The sequence below is a fragment of the Neolamprologus brichardi genome, chromosome 15 (assembly GCF_056152115.1).
Source record: "Neolamprologus brichardi isolate AB-2024 chromosome 15, ASM5615211v1, whole genome shotgun sequence".
NCBI classification, from domain to species: Eukaryota; Metazoa; Chordata; class Actinopteri; order Cichliformes; family Cichlidae; genus Neolamprologus; species Neolamprologus brichardi.
The window spans coordinates 8,468,231-8,484,261 of record NC_142118.1 but is presented as its reverse complement, the minus strand read 5'-3'; the positions used below and the strand labels follow the sequence as shown (position 1 = coordinate 8,484,261).

Below are 16,031 nucleotides of genomic sequence, written 5' to 3'. Positions count from 1 at the left end.
AGATAAATTGCAAACAGGAGAAATGTATACAGTCACAAGAAATCTGTGCAAATCAAGAGAAATGTGTACAAAAATGAGAGAAAGGCACATAATAGAAAGCTCATAAATAAGGCATGTCCATAGTCCGGTCCAGGGGGCTAATGTTTAACAGGTTTATACAATCACACAATAGTAAATCTAGTTTAAAATTAACCTGAGATACTGATGCGGCAGCTTCACTGACGTTTACAATTCCTCTTCCCTTTAATGATCACTAGTGTAATCACCTTGATCTTTGTTATATTGCTCGTTACTGCTAGCAGTAACTTATTTGAAACCTAGTGACAGTGTTGTGTAGAACACTGACTCAGTTGGCCTTTCTTCAGCTTAGATTTAAATGATTGAGAAGCCAAACATGTACACCTTGATGGAATATATCATGTTGTTTAAGGCTTTCAGCACATATGCCTCGTTATACAGAATTCTGTAATGCACATGGAGCCAGTCAGCAGTCTGGCTGCAACATTTACAACTAATTGTAACTTGGTAAGAGAGGAGTTCCAAACCGTCGTAGTCCAGTTTAGATGCAGGAAGGCTTGATAAACCTGTTATAGATTTAAGTTTTTAGTCTGGATATTATTCTGAAATTTCATTATTGTGTTTTTCTGCCAGCTGAGCTTTTGTGCATGACTGATGATCCCATCTTTTGTCGGATACCCCTTCACTCTACAATGAGTGAGACTCTCGCCGCTCTGAGATGCCAAAAGCTCAGCTGAAGAGGCCCCAATTTCTTGTGCTCATCTTCCTCAAAAATTTAAGATTGTTTTTATCTTACTTCCAACAGCAGTCCTGCCGGAGGTGTGATGGATGTCAACACCGCTCTCCCTGAAGTGCTCAAGACCGCACTCATCCACGATGGCCTGGCCCGCGGTATCCGTGAGGCTGCCAAGGCTCTGGACAAGTAAGTCTTAAACCTTTTAGAGCGCTTTAACTTCAAACGTCTATCTGAGCCATCCTATCAGTTTAAAGTGTGAATGGTATAATGTAGTAGCCTTTAATGTGAGTTAATTTTTTTTTTCCCCCCTGTTCTTTCATAGACGTCAGGCCCATCTCTGCGTCCTTGCTGCCAACTGTGATGAGCCCATGTACGTCAAGCTGGTGGAGGCCCTCTGCGCTGAGCATCAGATCAATCTCATCAAGGTACTGAATTTGCTTGGGTTTGGTTTGATGTTCATGGACAGTTGGACTGCGTTCTTTTATTGTTTTTAACCAGTTGCATAAAGAGAATGTAGCACTGCTGTATCGCTGATGATAATTTGGCTCCCTCTACTGAACACTGTGAGGAGATTGCCAATTGTTACCCAATTTCTGTCTGAGATACAGTTGAGCCTGGACTATAATGCACTATTCTACCCGTGCTTATTATTATTTTTACTGTATTGACTTAAATTCATTCATGAAGTTGAAGTGACCTTTTAAACTCTGGCAGGTTGATGACAACAAGAAGCTTGGTGAGTGGGTTGGTCTGTGCAAGATCGACCGCGAGGGTAAACCGCGCAAGGTGGTTGGCTGCAGCTGCGTCGTTGTTAAGGTAATTATGCTGCTTTCTTTCTTTGGCAAGTCTGAATTCTCTTGATTAGCCTTTTGATCTATATAGGAAACCTTAAATGGAAATTCAGTGAGATTCCTCTTAACATAACAGCGAAAGAAACATTATGAGTTAGGACTATATTTGCCAGTCAAGTGCAGTTGCTGTGCCTCATGCCATGCAGCTGTTTAACTCCTGGCTAGAGAGGAGCCAGCGTACAAGCCCCGTCATCTGCCTGTGGTGTCCGGGGTCCCTAAGGATGGCTACATAGAGTACCAAATGACAGTAGGCAAAAAAGGTGCTATAAAGGCAATCCATGCAATTCCTCTTCCCTTTAATGATCTCAATACAATACAACTTTATTTGTCTAGCACATTTAAAACCAGAGGTAGCCAAAGTGCTTCACATCATCCAATAAAACAGTAGTAAAGTACAAAAGCAGATAGCAGAGAAGCTAGCAGGTGGAAGGCATTGATTAACCAAGTATACAAGTACGCAGATAAGCAAGCAAGACTTAACGATAAAAACAATAAAACAATATAGGCAAAGAAAGGGAAGGGCAAGAAAGTACACTTAAAAGGCATGCTCTAGGAGGCCGGGAAGGCTAAGCTAAAAAGGTGGGTTTTCAATCGAGACTTGAAGGTCTGGTTTGAATCAGACGTGCGAATAGTATGAGGGTTATTCCAGAGGTTAGGTGCAACTGAAGCGAAGGAACGGTCACCTCTGGTTTTCAGCTGTGACCTAGGTTGCACCAAGAGCAATTGGTCAGAAGATCTCAGTGTTCTGCTGGGAGTATACACACTAAGGAGATCAATAGGGTAGCTGGGTTCAATGTTATTTATGATTTTTATAACTAAGCAGTGTTTAATTGGAGGCCAGTGAGAATTGGGGTGATAGACTCAAGCCTACGAGTACCAGTTAGAAGGCGAGCCGCGGTGTCATCACTAGTGTAGTTATAAAATCAGGGTATCTTGAGTTGGTATATTTAACTCAATCTAAGCAGCATACCTATACCACAGCTGCAGTAAACATGTGTGCCTGAACTAAACGAAATTCAGAGGTGAGTTGTTGACACGCTGTAACAAGCTGATCACCTCCACACTGCATTGAGCCATAATTTATGACAAAGACTGAAACAAGTAGTGTTTAAATAAAGCTGGACATGTGTTAATTGTAGCTCGTTATGTTTCCCTTGCGTAATAAACTTGTATTTATTTCCAAATGGCTGTTTAATCTTTGTAGGCATACATGTCTGTGACGTTGGGCTCAGTTGACCTTAATTTTATTTATTTATCCTCCCCTACAGGATTATGGCAAGGAGTCCCAGGCCAAGGATGTGATTGAGGAATACTTCAAGTCCAAGAAATGAAGTGTCAATAAAACGATGAAATGAAGCTCTGGAGTGTGTTATTGATTTGAGTTGCTTGGTTGGATAGTGAGCATTATTTCACTGTGTACCAATCTTGTTGCTTGGTTAGTGCATCATTTCATGAGCTCTTTCTCCAAATTGAGAATTTCAGATTTTTTTAATTTTTTTAATTTTGAAAAAGCTCTTTGCCCTCTGGATAACATTGTTACTGCTTAGCCAGAAAACGTTGATGGTCAAGCAGCATGGATCCCAAACTTGTGAGTATGAACAAGTGAAACTTGAACCGTGCAATGCACAGTTTTGAAATTCACACCATTGGAGCATCTAGTAAAAGTTCAAATCCTGGTGACCTTAACTTGACCCCAAGTTGAGTCCACTTACTATGGTTTAGGCTCCATGGAGTGTTGCTGTCTGTAAGCTGGTTTGATGAAAAGCTAAAAAGCCAGTCAGATAATGAACGTTGTTGAAGCTTTCAAAACATCTTTAAAAACGTATAAATTGTTTTTCAGGTAATACTGAATGCCTCCCAATGTATTACATTGGACAGAGCTTTGAAATGTTAAAACGCAAACATCAAATGAAAGCACTTAAATGGAACATTATCCAAGAAAGAATATAAAGGAATAGCTTTTACCTAATTGGAGAGAATTGAAATAGTTGAGATTAATACCATTGAAGTAATTTGTTTTCTAGATTGTTCTATTTGCTATAGTACTAGTGTCAAAAAATGACATGAAAACCACCAAGTCTAATAACAGTGCTTATGTATTATTATTATTATTATTTTTACATAAAATGATGCATGTGAAATACTTTTGCATGAGAAGCTTACCATTTACCTTGTGCAGCTTGGTAGGTTTGCATACGTTTCCTCAGGTTACAATCGAGTACATCAAAAAGCCAGACTATTACGAGTGTGTTGCATAAGTCTTTTATCAAGTATGACTTGAAATATTTCAATCCTTTTATTTTGGGATTAATTATAATGGGTTATAACTCAAGGAAATCATACATCAAGCCTGATAATTAGAATATTTCCTAAGATCATTAATTTATAATACAGAAATGCCCAGCTTCATTTAAATGGAATTCAATGGAGTCTCCTTTGCCTCAAATTACTGCATCAGTTTGTGGCCTTGCTGAGTTGATAATCAAAGTCCAGTTCGCTTTGACAGCAACCTTCAGATTGTCTGTATTTTGGTGTCGGATTATTTTTCCATCTTCCCTTTGACTTTAGCAACTCTACAGAGAACACGTGTACATGTTAGATTCAGTTGGGGAGCCATTAGGTTTGGTACTACAAGCAGGAGCCAGGTTTTGCTGGAAAAAGGAAATTGGCATCTCTATAAAGATTGTAAGCAAATGGATGCATGAAGTGCATAATGGACCGACTACCATCAACACTAGTATTTGACATGAAAATCCAAATCATCAGACTGAAAAAACTTCATTGGGTGAATCTGCAGTCTTCCTCCAGACTCAGAGACCTTAATTTTCAAACAAAAATCCCAAATTTACTTTAATCTGAAAAGATGACTTGAGACCACAGAGCAGCAGTCCACTTCTTTTCCTCCTCAGCTCAAGTAAGATGCTCCTCGCATTTCTGGTTCAGCAGTGGTTTGACATGAGGAATGTGACATTTGTAGCCGCTTTCAAGCTGGTGGCACCAGCCTCGGTCCACTCCTTGTGATGCTCGCCCAAGTTGTTGACAATGCCCTCAAGGCAGCGGGCATCCCCATTGCTTGTGCACCTTTTCCTACGACAACTTTCCTTTCCAGTCAGTTTTCCATGAATATGCGTTGATACGGCACTGTGAACAACCAGCCTTTCAACAGTGACTTTCTGTGGCTTACCCTTCTTATGGAAGGTGTTAATGATCATAACCCGGAGAACTGTCAAGTCAGCAGTCTTCCTTAAGGTTGTGGGTACTTGAGCAGACCAAAAGAAAGAGTGTTTATACTGCTTGAAATCAAGTATTCTGATGGTTTTTATGAACTATAAATAAACCGTAATCAAATTAAAACAAAGGCCTAGAATTCTTCAATGTACATAAAATGGATATTGAATATGGGACAGTTATTATTCTGAATTTAGACAAAAAAAATCAAAATATTCTATTGTTTGTCATCTCTCTCAGTACATCAGCAGAATAGGAAATGGTACCTGTGTGGTGTGTGTGTTTGTTTTTTTTGGGTTTTCATGTTTTTTTTAAGCAAAAACCATGAAAATAACCTTAAGAGGAGTTAGGTATGCAATATAAGGTTCAAAGGCAATCTGTTCAGGTAGAGCACAATAGGGATATTAAACTCTAGCTTTAGGCTCAGTGTGCTCACTAACAGATTGCTCTCCCTTCTTATTATAGCCCTGTCATTTTGTGACTTTAGTTTCAGAGTATCACAGGTTGTGCTAAGGATCTTGTTTCTTTTATGAAAGAAGATGCATAGGTCATGTGGATAAGTTTTCTCCTTTATATCTACATACATAGACATTTCTGAATAAAGAAAAGACATTCAAACACATTAAGGCACAACACATCATGACGCACATCTTCAAGCCCCACCCACCAGAAAGAAAACAAAATACAAAAACCAGAAGGAAAAAACAAAAGAGCCTCAAAATTTCCAATTATTTGACCAAAAAGAAAAAGAAAAACAACCCCAAAACCCTACCACTGTCATGTAAGTTTATTGTAAATAATTTACACAAATTTCTACCACAGACTGCATTCTTTTGTCGTGATTATTATACCACCGGGAACAAAACCCTTACAAAAAAAGCTGTTATCCCAGTATACATGATATGGTCTGTACAGAGAAGCCTTCAAATTAATGCATAGCCAATGATCTTCCCCCCCAAGTGATGCCACAAGTCCTCATTTCCACCTGGGTGCTCTGACCACAAACTAGATCTCAAGGGGAAAAAAACATCCTCCCAGTCCAAGGAAGGTCTTAAGCCTTGACAGTTTTAGCCTGCTACAGCTGCAAGAACAGCAGACTGGATTTTCAGAGGTCTGTCCCCAGCATCAGGACCAGGGGGGCTGAGCAAGGATGTGTCGGATAGCCTTTTCCTAATCCCACTTTCCTCTTCTTTACCTCCTTTAACCTCTTAAGACCATTACGAGTTTGTAAATCCAGACATTCAAAAACAAGACAGGAAACGAAAGTAATCACAGAAACACTTGCAGTGTCGTGTGTTCTTAAATAGTTATACAAAAGAAAGGGGCTGCCTGGCTGACCGTGTCCATGTGACAATGCAATGAGTCCATATTGCTATAATAGTTACAGGTACTCAAACTCCAGTGCTTGGTGTAATGCCAGCAGGTCAGAGTGACTTGATATCCTCCAGAAAGGCATGTTGTGCTGCGGAGTGGACACACATCATTAAAATCAGACGTACAATTATCACTGTTGCACACCACCACCGCCTAACCACATGCAAGCTACACTACTGTAGCTTGTAGCTGCACTGCAAACAAAAATCCATGCATTTCTAAGGCTTTAAGACAAAGGGTGGCATTTTGGGAATTATGCTTATCCTTCTGTTCAGAAGGTTACATCAGATGACACAATTTATATCACTCATCTCTCCCCTCTTGGTGAAGCTACAGCCAGCGGTTCGTCAGTTTAGCTTAGCATAAAATTTTTTAAAAATAGGTATCTTAGCCTTAAAAAAAAGCACAAAAATCTACAAAGGGCAATTCTCAATATCACCAACTTAATTGTAACATACATGTATAAGCAATAATATGTACAAATAACTTTAAAAAAATGTATGAAGGATAACAAGATTTGTGCTGACTGATGCTAGCCTCTACTTTGACTGATGCTAGCCTTTACTTTGAAACACTCATATAACCCATAGAAAATCCATGCAGCTGTTGTTTTTGACTTTTGTTTTCATTATAATTAAATCAACACAATATAACTAAATTGGTGAGCTGTAAAGACTATGAATTTTTTACTTTTTAAAACACCAGTTTCCCCAATGTTTCCAGCCTTTATGCTAAGCTAATTTAACTTTTTGCTGACTGTAGCTTGAAGTCAATAGTTTCCTAAAAAGGTTTAACAGTGGTGCCAAAATTGTATGTGGGAAGTTTTTACACTCTGTTCTACATTTTATTATGTTTTAGACTAATCTTGAAATTAATTCAGTTTTTTTCTAAACAGTCTACACATAATACTCCACAATAACAAAACAACAGAGTTTTCAGAGTCCTGTGATACTGTACTAAAATTAGAGACAGAAATATTGTCTTCATGCGTAACCCCAAAAACTGTTGGGTCACTCTGTGAAATGTGAATAAAAACAGAATGCAATGATTTGCAAATCTCATAAACCCATATTTTAATAAAGATATTAAACTGAGAAAATATACCAAGAAAAGCCTAAAAGTGGTTCTAAAACAAATATCTAGATGAAGAGTTTGCTACTTATCAAGTTAACTTGAGGCAGGCCATTAAGATGATTGGGTATGAAAAGAGCATCAGGTTGAATTCAGTTTTATTTATAAAGCACCAAATCACAGCAACAGTTGCCTCAATGTGCTTTTTATTGTAAGGTCTTTACCTTACAATATTTAATATGTGCATTGAAGGAGACATCCTGGTCAAAAAAGACTCCAAGACTCATCCCAGTGTTACTGGAGGCCAAGGTAAAGCCATCCAGAGTAAGCATCTGGTTAGATACTGTATCTTTAAGATTTTTAGTACAATAACCTCAGCTTTTGAAGTGGAAAACTGTTCTGCAGTCAGATGAATCAAAATTTTGGTAAAATGGACTAAAGAGTGCTCAGTTTGAAAGCCTGCATTTCTGATGCTGTGACACTGGACTTTGTGAATGGAGCAACATTCCTTTCCCAAAAGTCCAGGAGCTGGTCTCCTCAGTTCCCAGATATTTAGAGACTGTTGTTAAAAGAAAAGGGGATGCTACAGAGGTAAACATGACCCCTGTGTTGTGAATAGACTGATGACCCAGTGTCAGATAAGTGGCAGAAGATTGATGGATGGATGAATGGATGGATGATAACAAACCTGTTGTTATGACACTCACAGTTGTGGTGCTTCCTACTTTTATTAAATGTCCTCCTTGTTTCAGCCAAACTCCGTAACTGGGACGGAGGCCATGTAACTAAGAACCCAGTAGTCACTATGAATAAAATCCTTTGTAGGGATGGGAGAAACATTCATTAAGACAGTAATCCAATCTGATCTAAAATGAAGACAGACGCATGGAGGAAACTAGGCACTGGGAATCACCTCATTAATTCCAATCCTACAGTCAAAGACAGAGGTGGCAGCACTATGCTCCATCAGTAATTTTCTGTCAAGTACTGGGAAACCAGTAAGGACAGAGGGAATAATGAAGGCAGAAAATATAAAGAAATCCTGAGTAAAAACCTTTGTCAGAGTGCTCAGGATTATATTTCAGCAGGAAAAAAAGGCCCTAGTGCAATGCCAAAAAAGCACAGGAGTGGCTCTGGGAAAACTCCTGGACTGACCCAGCCAGAGTCCAGACCTAAACACCTCTGGAGAGACCTGAAAATGTCTGACTGAGCTGGCTGAGGTTTAACAATTTTGCTAAGGAGAACTGGAGAACTCTTCAAATGAAAGCTTGAAGGTTCATTTCCGTTTGCTGCTGCCAAAGGAGCTTTAACAAAAGTGAAGGGTAGTCATGCAAAAGGGTTATTCCAGGTTTTTATTCTTAATAACTTGACAAAACACTTCAAAATCCTATTATACTAGGTTCTTGTGGAGTATTGTGTGTAGACTGATGGGGGCCAGGAGGGGGACTGAACCAATTTTAAGATGATGCTAATGTTGAAAACCATCCAAATCCAATGTATTTAGTGCTCAGTAAGAAAGTAAAAAAAAGAGTATATCCCAAAATGCAAAGCCATCTTTTAACAACCCCAGCACCCAGCACGATGAATGAAACCCAAAGCTGTAGAAGAGAGGATTAAGAAAATATTCTGGTGTAGCAAACTTAAAATAGATCACTACTTATCTCCCTTTTTTTGTTATACAACTACAACATCAGTTAAAAACACATAACAGGAGACACGTCACAGGATACGGCAGGATCATTGCTCTGAACAAATGAGGCTGTTCACAGCCCAGTCAGCGTGTACATTTACACAGCCATTCATTACACAATTGCAGATGCCAATGTCAATCTAATAAAAATCTGTTATTGACACAAATTTGGAATAGCTGACGCTGAAAAAGCTGGTGCAAAATATCCATCAGCAGCTGAGGCTCATTCTCAAATTTTCACTCTGACGGCTGCAAAAGTCTCCTGTCACTCCATGAAAAAAACAAAACAAAAACCAAAGCAAGTAGACCAGAAAAAGTAAAGGACCAACACAAAACTGCAGCAGCAAAGAAAGGCGGGCTTCGTCCAATCAGAGCACACGCTGTGCTGAGTAGGCGGGGGTCACGGTGAGGTTGCGGGTCCATTACCTTTTTGGCCGCCTGTTCCTCTTCCACACCGTCCCCAATTACAACATACACTACTTTCCTGCCAAACCTTTGCATTATGCGTTCAAAGCAACTCTCTTTTCCTGCAAAAAACAAATAAACAAGGGGGAGGAAGGAGGGTCACATGGTCAGAGGGGTCAAAGTTCAGGTGTCATTTGTTTACCTGGCTGGCGGCATGCTCTTCATCCTTTCCATCGCCAATCACAACATATGTAATGTTTGTGCCAAAGCGGGAGACTATACGCTCAAAACAGCTTTCTTTGCCTGGAGACAAACAAATGGCTTTCACAGGTTTTTCCTTTGTTTAGATGGAAATAAAACACAGGAAGAGGTAGAGCGGTGCGTACTAGGGTGAAGTGAACACACACACAAACACACAAGATGGTGTCTAGTGATTTAATAGTTAAAAATAGCGTACCCAGAAGTGGCGTGGCATCTGACCTTAAACACTAGTTTTTAAAGATATCAGTTACATCTGTTTGAATCAAGGCATATCACATAGTGACACACACATACATTTCCTGAGTGTTGTATCTTTCTACCCAAACCCCAGTCTGAGTTCGTTTCCACTCTTCAATAAGTTAGCACTGGCTATGGTTGCGGTACACTGTCACAACCAGCTGAGGTTAGAGTCCGTTCAGAGTGTAGGCGTGCAGCCTGAGCGACATGTGTGTCGAGGCCAGATCGGGAACGCACGAGCTGAGTGCAGATATAATGCTGGAAGAATACTGTAAGTGTGGGGATAAGTGAGTCATACTAAAGACACTCTACACCCACACAGGTGACTTCACCTAATGTGGCAAATGAAACATCTGCTGGGTGGAGCTATGTTTCGGATTGTGTGACGTCATCCACCTCAAAAAGATCATCTTCCCTTTCAATCAAAATCATTGACATTAGTAGTATAAGAGCACACGTTTAAATTAGTCTCGAGTCACCCCTCACTTGCTTCTAGCTATCCAGATTATCTTGCAATTTGTTTAGCAATGGTCTTGATATTTATTTATTTCTTTGCAGCTTTTACACCATTTTCAGTCGAGTTCTTATATCTGATCATTTTCACAGGGATGATTTTTTTGCTCGTTAAGCCATTTAACATCTTAACACTGGCCTATGAGTCATTCAAGCATAAAAAAAAGGAAAGGATGCAGTAAAAGCATACCTGGATTTAAAACACCCACACACACACACTCTCTTGACGGAGAGGGGAAGATTTGAATGTCTTTAAGAAGCCTGGAGAACTATTCCTGATGACTGCTCAAGGAATCTACCAGAAAGCCTAAATAAGAGAGTCCAGGCTGTGTATAAAAGTGGTCATATTTAACACTGACTTTCAAACTTGTGTGAATTGTACAAATGGACTGTTTTCCCGTGTGTGTTTGCGCATGTTTTAATAAATCATTGCACCTATTTCCCATTTTCCTAGAAAAACAAAGATATGAGGAGTGACTCAAGTCTTTTGCACAGTACTGTATCTATCCAGTTACTATTTTATGACTTCCATTCCACAATATATTGTATTATTTAATTCAGTCCATGAATGAAATCATTAATTTAGTCTTTGTTTTAAAATCATGGACTGTGTACGCATGAGTACAGATGCGTGTGTTTACGTGTGCTTACCTATTTTTGTTGCACTGTAAATGTTCTCAATAGGAAAAACAGATCCCAGACTATATAAGAGAACTTTGGCCAGCGCTGGTATGAGCTGTGTTGTGGTCACCAACACATTTACACAGTTACTCCTGAGGGACAAAGAGAAAGAATAGGCCATATTATGCACAGTGGAGGTGGGTAGGTAAATGCATGAATAGATCCACGAGTGCCTCTAGTGTCCACTGGTGCTCAGTTCCAACCCTAACTCTTAACCACGGAAATCAAAGGAAGAGAGGACTAGAAGAGACATTGCCATCTGTGTATATCGTGGAACTAAAATGAAAAGTGGCACCTGGAGCTGATTATGGACAGGGACTTGAGTGCGTGGGTGAGCCAGGAGTCAGTCAGAGCTTCCACCTCAGCTCTGAGCTGCAGCCAGGCGTCTCTCTTAGCAGGACCCAGCAGACCTAAAACACAGCACCAACTTCTTTACTCTATAAGCACTCTACAATGCACTCCAATTTTGTTTGAGCATTAAAAAATAAGCTGTATTTGCTGTATTTGTATCTATGTCTATACTGTTCCACTATTTCATTGCACAGTGTTCCCTGTGACAACAAGGGACTATTCTATTCTTCTATTCTGTTATTAATTAACTTTAATATTTAAATAGTCCTATACAAAGTTAAAAACCCCCAAAACAAAACAGTTTTTTAACATCTTATAGATGATCAGGATTGAATGCTCCCCCCTTTCCCAGACAGGGTGTGAATATAATTTTAGAACATTTCAACTCCTGTGGAGTTTAACTAAAGTAAAGCTCATTTTCAACTCTGTTCTGAGTCTATTCTGATTGGCTTACCCCCCACATTGTTTTTGTATGTGCTATACAACTCTTTGACTCGTCGGTAGCGGAAGGCCAGTTTCCTCATCCAGTCGACTCCACCGCGGACGCCCGTAGCCAGGCACAGGTTTGCGCTGGTTGCAGCTGCATGGAAGCCATCAGTTGCAAAACTGTAAGTACTGTCAATAATAATAATATGTTTTATTTGAAAATCTGCTCTGGTAGAAAAAAAAACAAGATGGTTATTTGTATTTTGGTATTGGTATCACAAACATAACGGCAAGCATTTATTTGTAGTGCAGTTAAGTGTCATCTATATACTTAGTAGTTAATATTAAAACGCAAACTGGACAAATGTTGTTAATGTTTATCTGAATATATGATCTACAGAAATGAATGAATACTACAACTTTACACAAAAGTTAATTTTTAAATAATCACCTTAAGTCCTGGCCATTGTCATCTGATGACACGTCATCAATATGCACCTGATCACATTCCTGTATACAGATACACATATAAATAACAATTATTGCAAGCACAATGTGCTGAAGATAGAATATAGACATGTTGTGACATTTACAGTATGTTAACTTCCTTTTCACCACTAGAGGGCAGCAGTTGTATCTAACTGGGTAATGGTTTGGACCTCAGGCTTCCTCCCACAGCCCAAAGTCATTATGTTAATTCAATTCAGTTCTATTCAGATTTTATTCCTATAGCACATTTAAAAGCAACAGAGTTGATCAAAGTGCTTCACAATTAGTTAAGAACAAGAGAAAACAATAGAGACTTTAGATGTGACTGTGAGCATGAATTTTGACAGTGGTGTGCCCTACCGTTTGCTCAGCCCAAGCTGGTGTGTGATAAGGTGTGTATATCAAATCAGTGGAACAATGACATTCTCAACATTATGCTTTGTGCAAAAAGCTGAAGACGGAGCAAAAACTTCAACTGTTGACAACGTTAACAGCTGTGACTCACCTCCAGGTCATTAAAAAATAAGTGTGTGTCAGCCAAGTTGAAGATCATCTCTTCCATCCTCAGACCCAGTGTTACCGCCATGGGAGGGTCCTAAGAGAAGAGGAAGATAACATCATCATGACATCAACATGACAACAAATTTCCAGAGTTAATACTTACTCCCATCTCAAAAACCATTTTAGACCCAAACCCCTATTTGTATACTTGGTACGTTCCGCTCATCACTGCAGACGCTGACAGACAGGTTGCACTTGTTCTGTCCCATCAGCATTCCTTACGTTTTGGGGGGGGGGGGGCAAGATTGTGTCCCTCCATGTGTGTGTGTTGCAAATTGTAGGTACCCTCAAAGGGAGATGCCTGGAGTGTATGTGGTGTGTGAATGGTTTGTGTGTGTCTATGAGTGTGTGTGTGCGGGCGTTCTGGAGAACGCGGCCTGCTCTGCCAGGCTAGCGCTCAGCTGCAAAAAACATCATCTGTGATAGGTCAGCAAGGGTCGACAGCTCGCCGCATGATTCGCTGACGCTGTCAGACGACCAGAATAGAAAGAAACTAACAGGAAGGAGAGTGAAAGTGAGCGGGCGAGGTGTTCAGGCACGGAAAGCGAGAGAAACTGGCGGCATTCATGAGTGTCAGAAAGTGCAAAAGGATGGGCATCTTAAATCAGAAATTTGCTAACGGTGAGGAAGACTGAGGACGATTGCCTAAAGTCTTTTTCATTTAATCAAAACCGTCGCCACATATACTTTGTGAAAAAAAGGTAATGAGTTTTGTACCATAACAACAAATGTTACTAAAATTTGTTATCTCTGACACACAGTGAACGACAGAGATTGAAGAGCATCTGTTAAATCTCCACTATTACTCATCACTGGCTATATTCTACGCGCATACAAAAGTCAATAACTCTTATTTGTTATTGCTAAATAACTATTATAATATTACTGCGCAAAAATCCAGATGCACTCTTCACCTTCGCTGGTATCACTCAAGCTCTGGAAACTCAACACTTCCTCATGATGTGAGCAGCATACTAAGTATAGTAAGAAACAGAGAGTGAGATTGGCTTGTGTGATAAAGACGTCTATGCTTGTATTGACGAAAAGGCGAAACATCATTTGGAGCAGCTGTATCCTCAAAGCTCCATGAGAGGGGCACTTAGGTCTTGTGGTTTCTATGTTAATAGTGTAAACACTATTTTGGGTGAGGTGTGAACAGACACAGCTGCTGCTATATTTCTCAAGGGCAGCGGCAGAAAACGAGGTGAAAGAAATTCTCTCGCAAATATTTTCAGGCAAATATTAGGAGGCATATCCTTTTTTAATGCCGATGATATGCCAGTTGTCATGAGCCATGCGGGTAATCCGACGTGGCGTGCTATGAGAGGGTACATTAAACCCCGATTTGAGTTCTTGGAAACATCTAATTCACTAGTTTGCAAGTCAAGACAAATGCAAAACCTCACTTCTTAATAATAATGGATTGGATTTATATAGCCATATAAATCCAATCTATTATTATATATACCCAAAGCGCTTTACAATGCCACTATTCATTCACATGGAGGCAAGCTACGGTTGTAGCCACAGCTGCCCTGGGACTGACAGAAGCGAGGCTGCCATATCGCGCCATCGGCCCCTCTGACCAACACCAGTAGGTCTTGCCCAAAGACACAACGACCAGGACACAACGACCTTCCGGTTAGAGATGCGCTTCCCAACCCCCTTCTTTTGTGATATTACCATTCAATTCAGTGCTTCTCTACAGTAAATACAACACAAGGAGGCTGAATTATCCATCAAGACCACGTTTGCCCTCGCTCTAAACATGGCGTTTTACAACTCACCAGGGCCTGTCTTATGCCCATTAAATCCCAATTGCCAAACCTTAAAGTCCACAAATGCATAACAACTAGGAAGCACATCAATGCCTGCAAACCCTATTTGTAAAAAGCCTGGGCTCCTATGGCTCAATGCAAGTCAGGCTCCAAATTGTGCATGCGCTGTGCCAGCTTTTGTTCGACTGCCAAACAGCAATATCAGAACGGATTTGTGATGCAAAGCCCGTACAGGCGGGCTGGTGGCCACGCCGGTGCCCACAGGAAACGACATCACCCAATAAAAATCTGCAGCCTTGGCTACGCGGGACGACCACAGATCAGTGCCAAGAACATTTTTTATTAAAATAAAGGGAACTATAAACAGGGATGCTGTTATGGGAGGAGAGACCACCAAATAAGTTCACAGAGAAAAGCGGAATAAACATCAGCCCAAGTAAGAAATTAGCACATTAAATTATCATTCAATTAAAGAAAGCACTGGCAATTATTAATAGCTACATTTAAAGACTTGTTTTATAAACCATTAGATTATCATCCCAAATTGACTGTAACATTCCTGAAATGGCTGATGTCATTTTGAAAAATCTACAGAGACAAATGAAGCTTATTCACTTTGCGTGCTCATTGTCAAATCAAAGTAAGAATGGAAAGTCTGGTTTCAGAGATGGTGTATGAAGGTGCTTCACTGATAGATCCTCACTACATTATATAATTTACCACTTTATGGTAAATGACCAATTTTAATCTATGTTGATTGTATCTTTTCAAGAAAACATTAACTTTCAAAGCTAAAATAGAAAGAAGAGGTGGGATGTGTTTTCAGAATGTGGCCATGTACCACCAAAAAAAACTCCACACCTCCCTACACCACAGGGCACAGTAGCCTGAGCAGCAAACCATCACCATATGTTTTCTTCAAGAGAGTAAGTATACCCTTGATTAACTATGCAGCAAATGTGAGCGTCCTTATAACAGCAGGAATTTTAGCTGTTTAATAGTGCAGATCATTCAGGTGTGCCCAAATCTCCCCAGCAAATTCACCTTAAAGTTATACCGTGAAATGTTGAGACAAATAGCCAAAACCCCAAGAGCTACATCTTAGACTTTACAGGTCTGTGGTAGCATACTAAATGCTCATGACAATGCAATTAGAAAAAATACTGAACAAGAATTGCTAGCTTGGAAGTGTTACCAGAAGAAAGGCTCCCGGGCAGGGTGAACATGGAGGCAGAATTTAGGGATGTAAAGTTGCTTCTGAACAAACCACAGGAACTTTTAGAACAATGTCCTTTGAACAGACGAGACCAAAGTGGAGATGTGTGGCCATAATGTGTGATGTTTAGAGAAAATCAAACACA

At 39.9% G+C, this 16,031-nt stretch overlaps 2 protein-coding genes and 1 non-coding gene across 7 annotated transcripts in view; 2 read left to right on the top strand and 1 right to left on the bottom strand.

Annotated features, from left to right (window-relative positions):
* The first annotated feature begins 823 nt into the window (after positions 1-823).
* Positions 824-2,961, top strand: LOC148098391 (small ribosomal subunit protein eS12-like). Its single transcript, XM_087852018.1, has 4 exons — positions 824-940; positions 1,077-1,179; positions 1,469-1,570; positions 2,874-2,961. Exons 1-4 carry the CDS (start codon positions 843-845, stop codon positions 2,934-2,936), a joined length of 366 nt encoding a protein of 121 aa, XP_087708144.1. The 5' UTR covers positions 824-842; the 3' UTR covers positions 2,937-2,961.
* LOC118454686 (small nucleolar RNA SNORD100) lies at positions 1,278-1,361 on the top strand. The gene has a single exon (XR_004843850.1). It is a non-coding gene; the product is annotated as a small nucleolar RNA SNORD100 (small nucleolar RNA).
* Positions 2,962-5,390: 2,429 nt separating the features above from the next.
* eya4 (EYA transcriptional coactivator and phosphatase 4) overlaps positions 5,391-16,031 on the bottom strand; it is a 51,977-nt gene continuing 41,336 nt past the window's right edge. For 3 of the 5 annotated variants that reach the window (XM_006797176.3, XM_035910525.2, XM_035910526.2), the window contains 7 exons: positions 12,837-12,926; positions 12,294-12,352; positions 11,871-12,031; positions 11,361-11,475; positions 11,036-11,157; positions 9,395-9,495; positions 5,391-6,295 (listed from right to left, as the gene is read on the bottom strand). In XM_006797176.3, coding sequence (XP_006797239.2) covers positions 6,215-6,295; positions 9,395-9,495; positions 11,036-11,157; positions 11,361-11,475; positions 11,871-12,031; positions 12,294-12,352; positions 12,837-12,926 — 729 coding nt within the window. In that variant the 3' untranslated portion in view covers positions 5,391-6,214. Of the gene's footprint in view, positions 6,296-8,771; positions 9,496-9,575; positions 9,677-11,035; positions 11,158-11,360; positions 11,476-11,870; positions 12,032-12,293; positions 12,353-12,836; positions 12,927-16,031 lie in introns of those variants that run through there. The other 2 variants (XM_006797177.3, XM_087852891.1) reach the window with 2 other exon arrangements.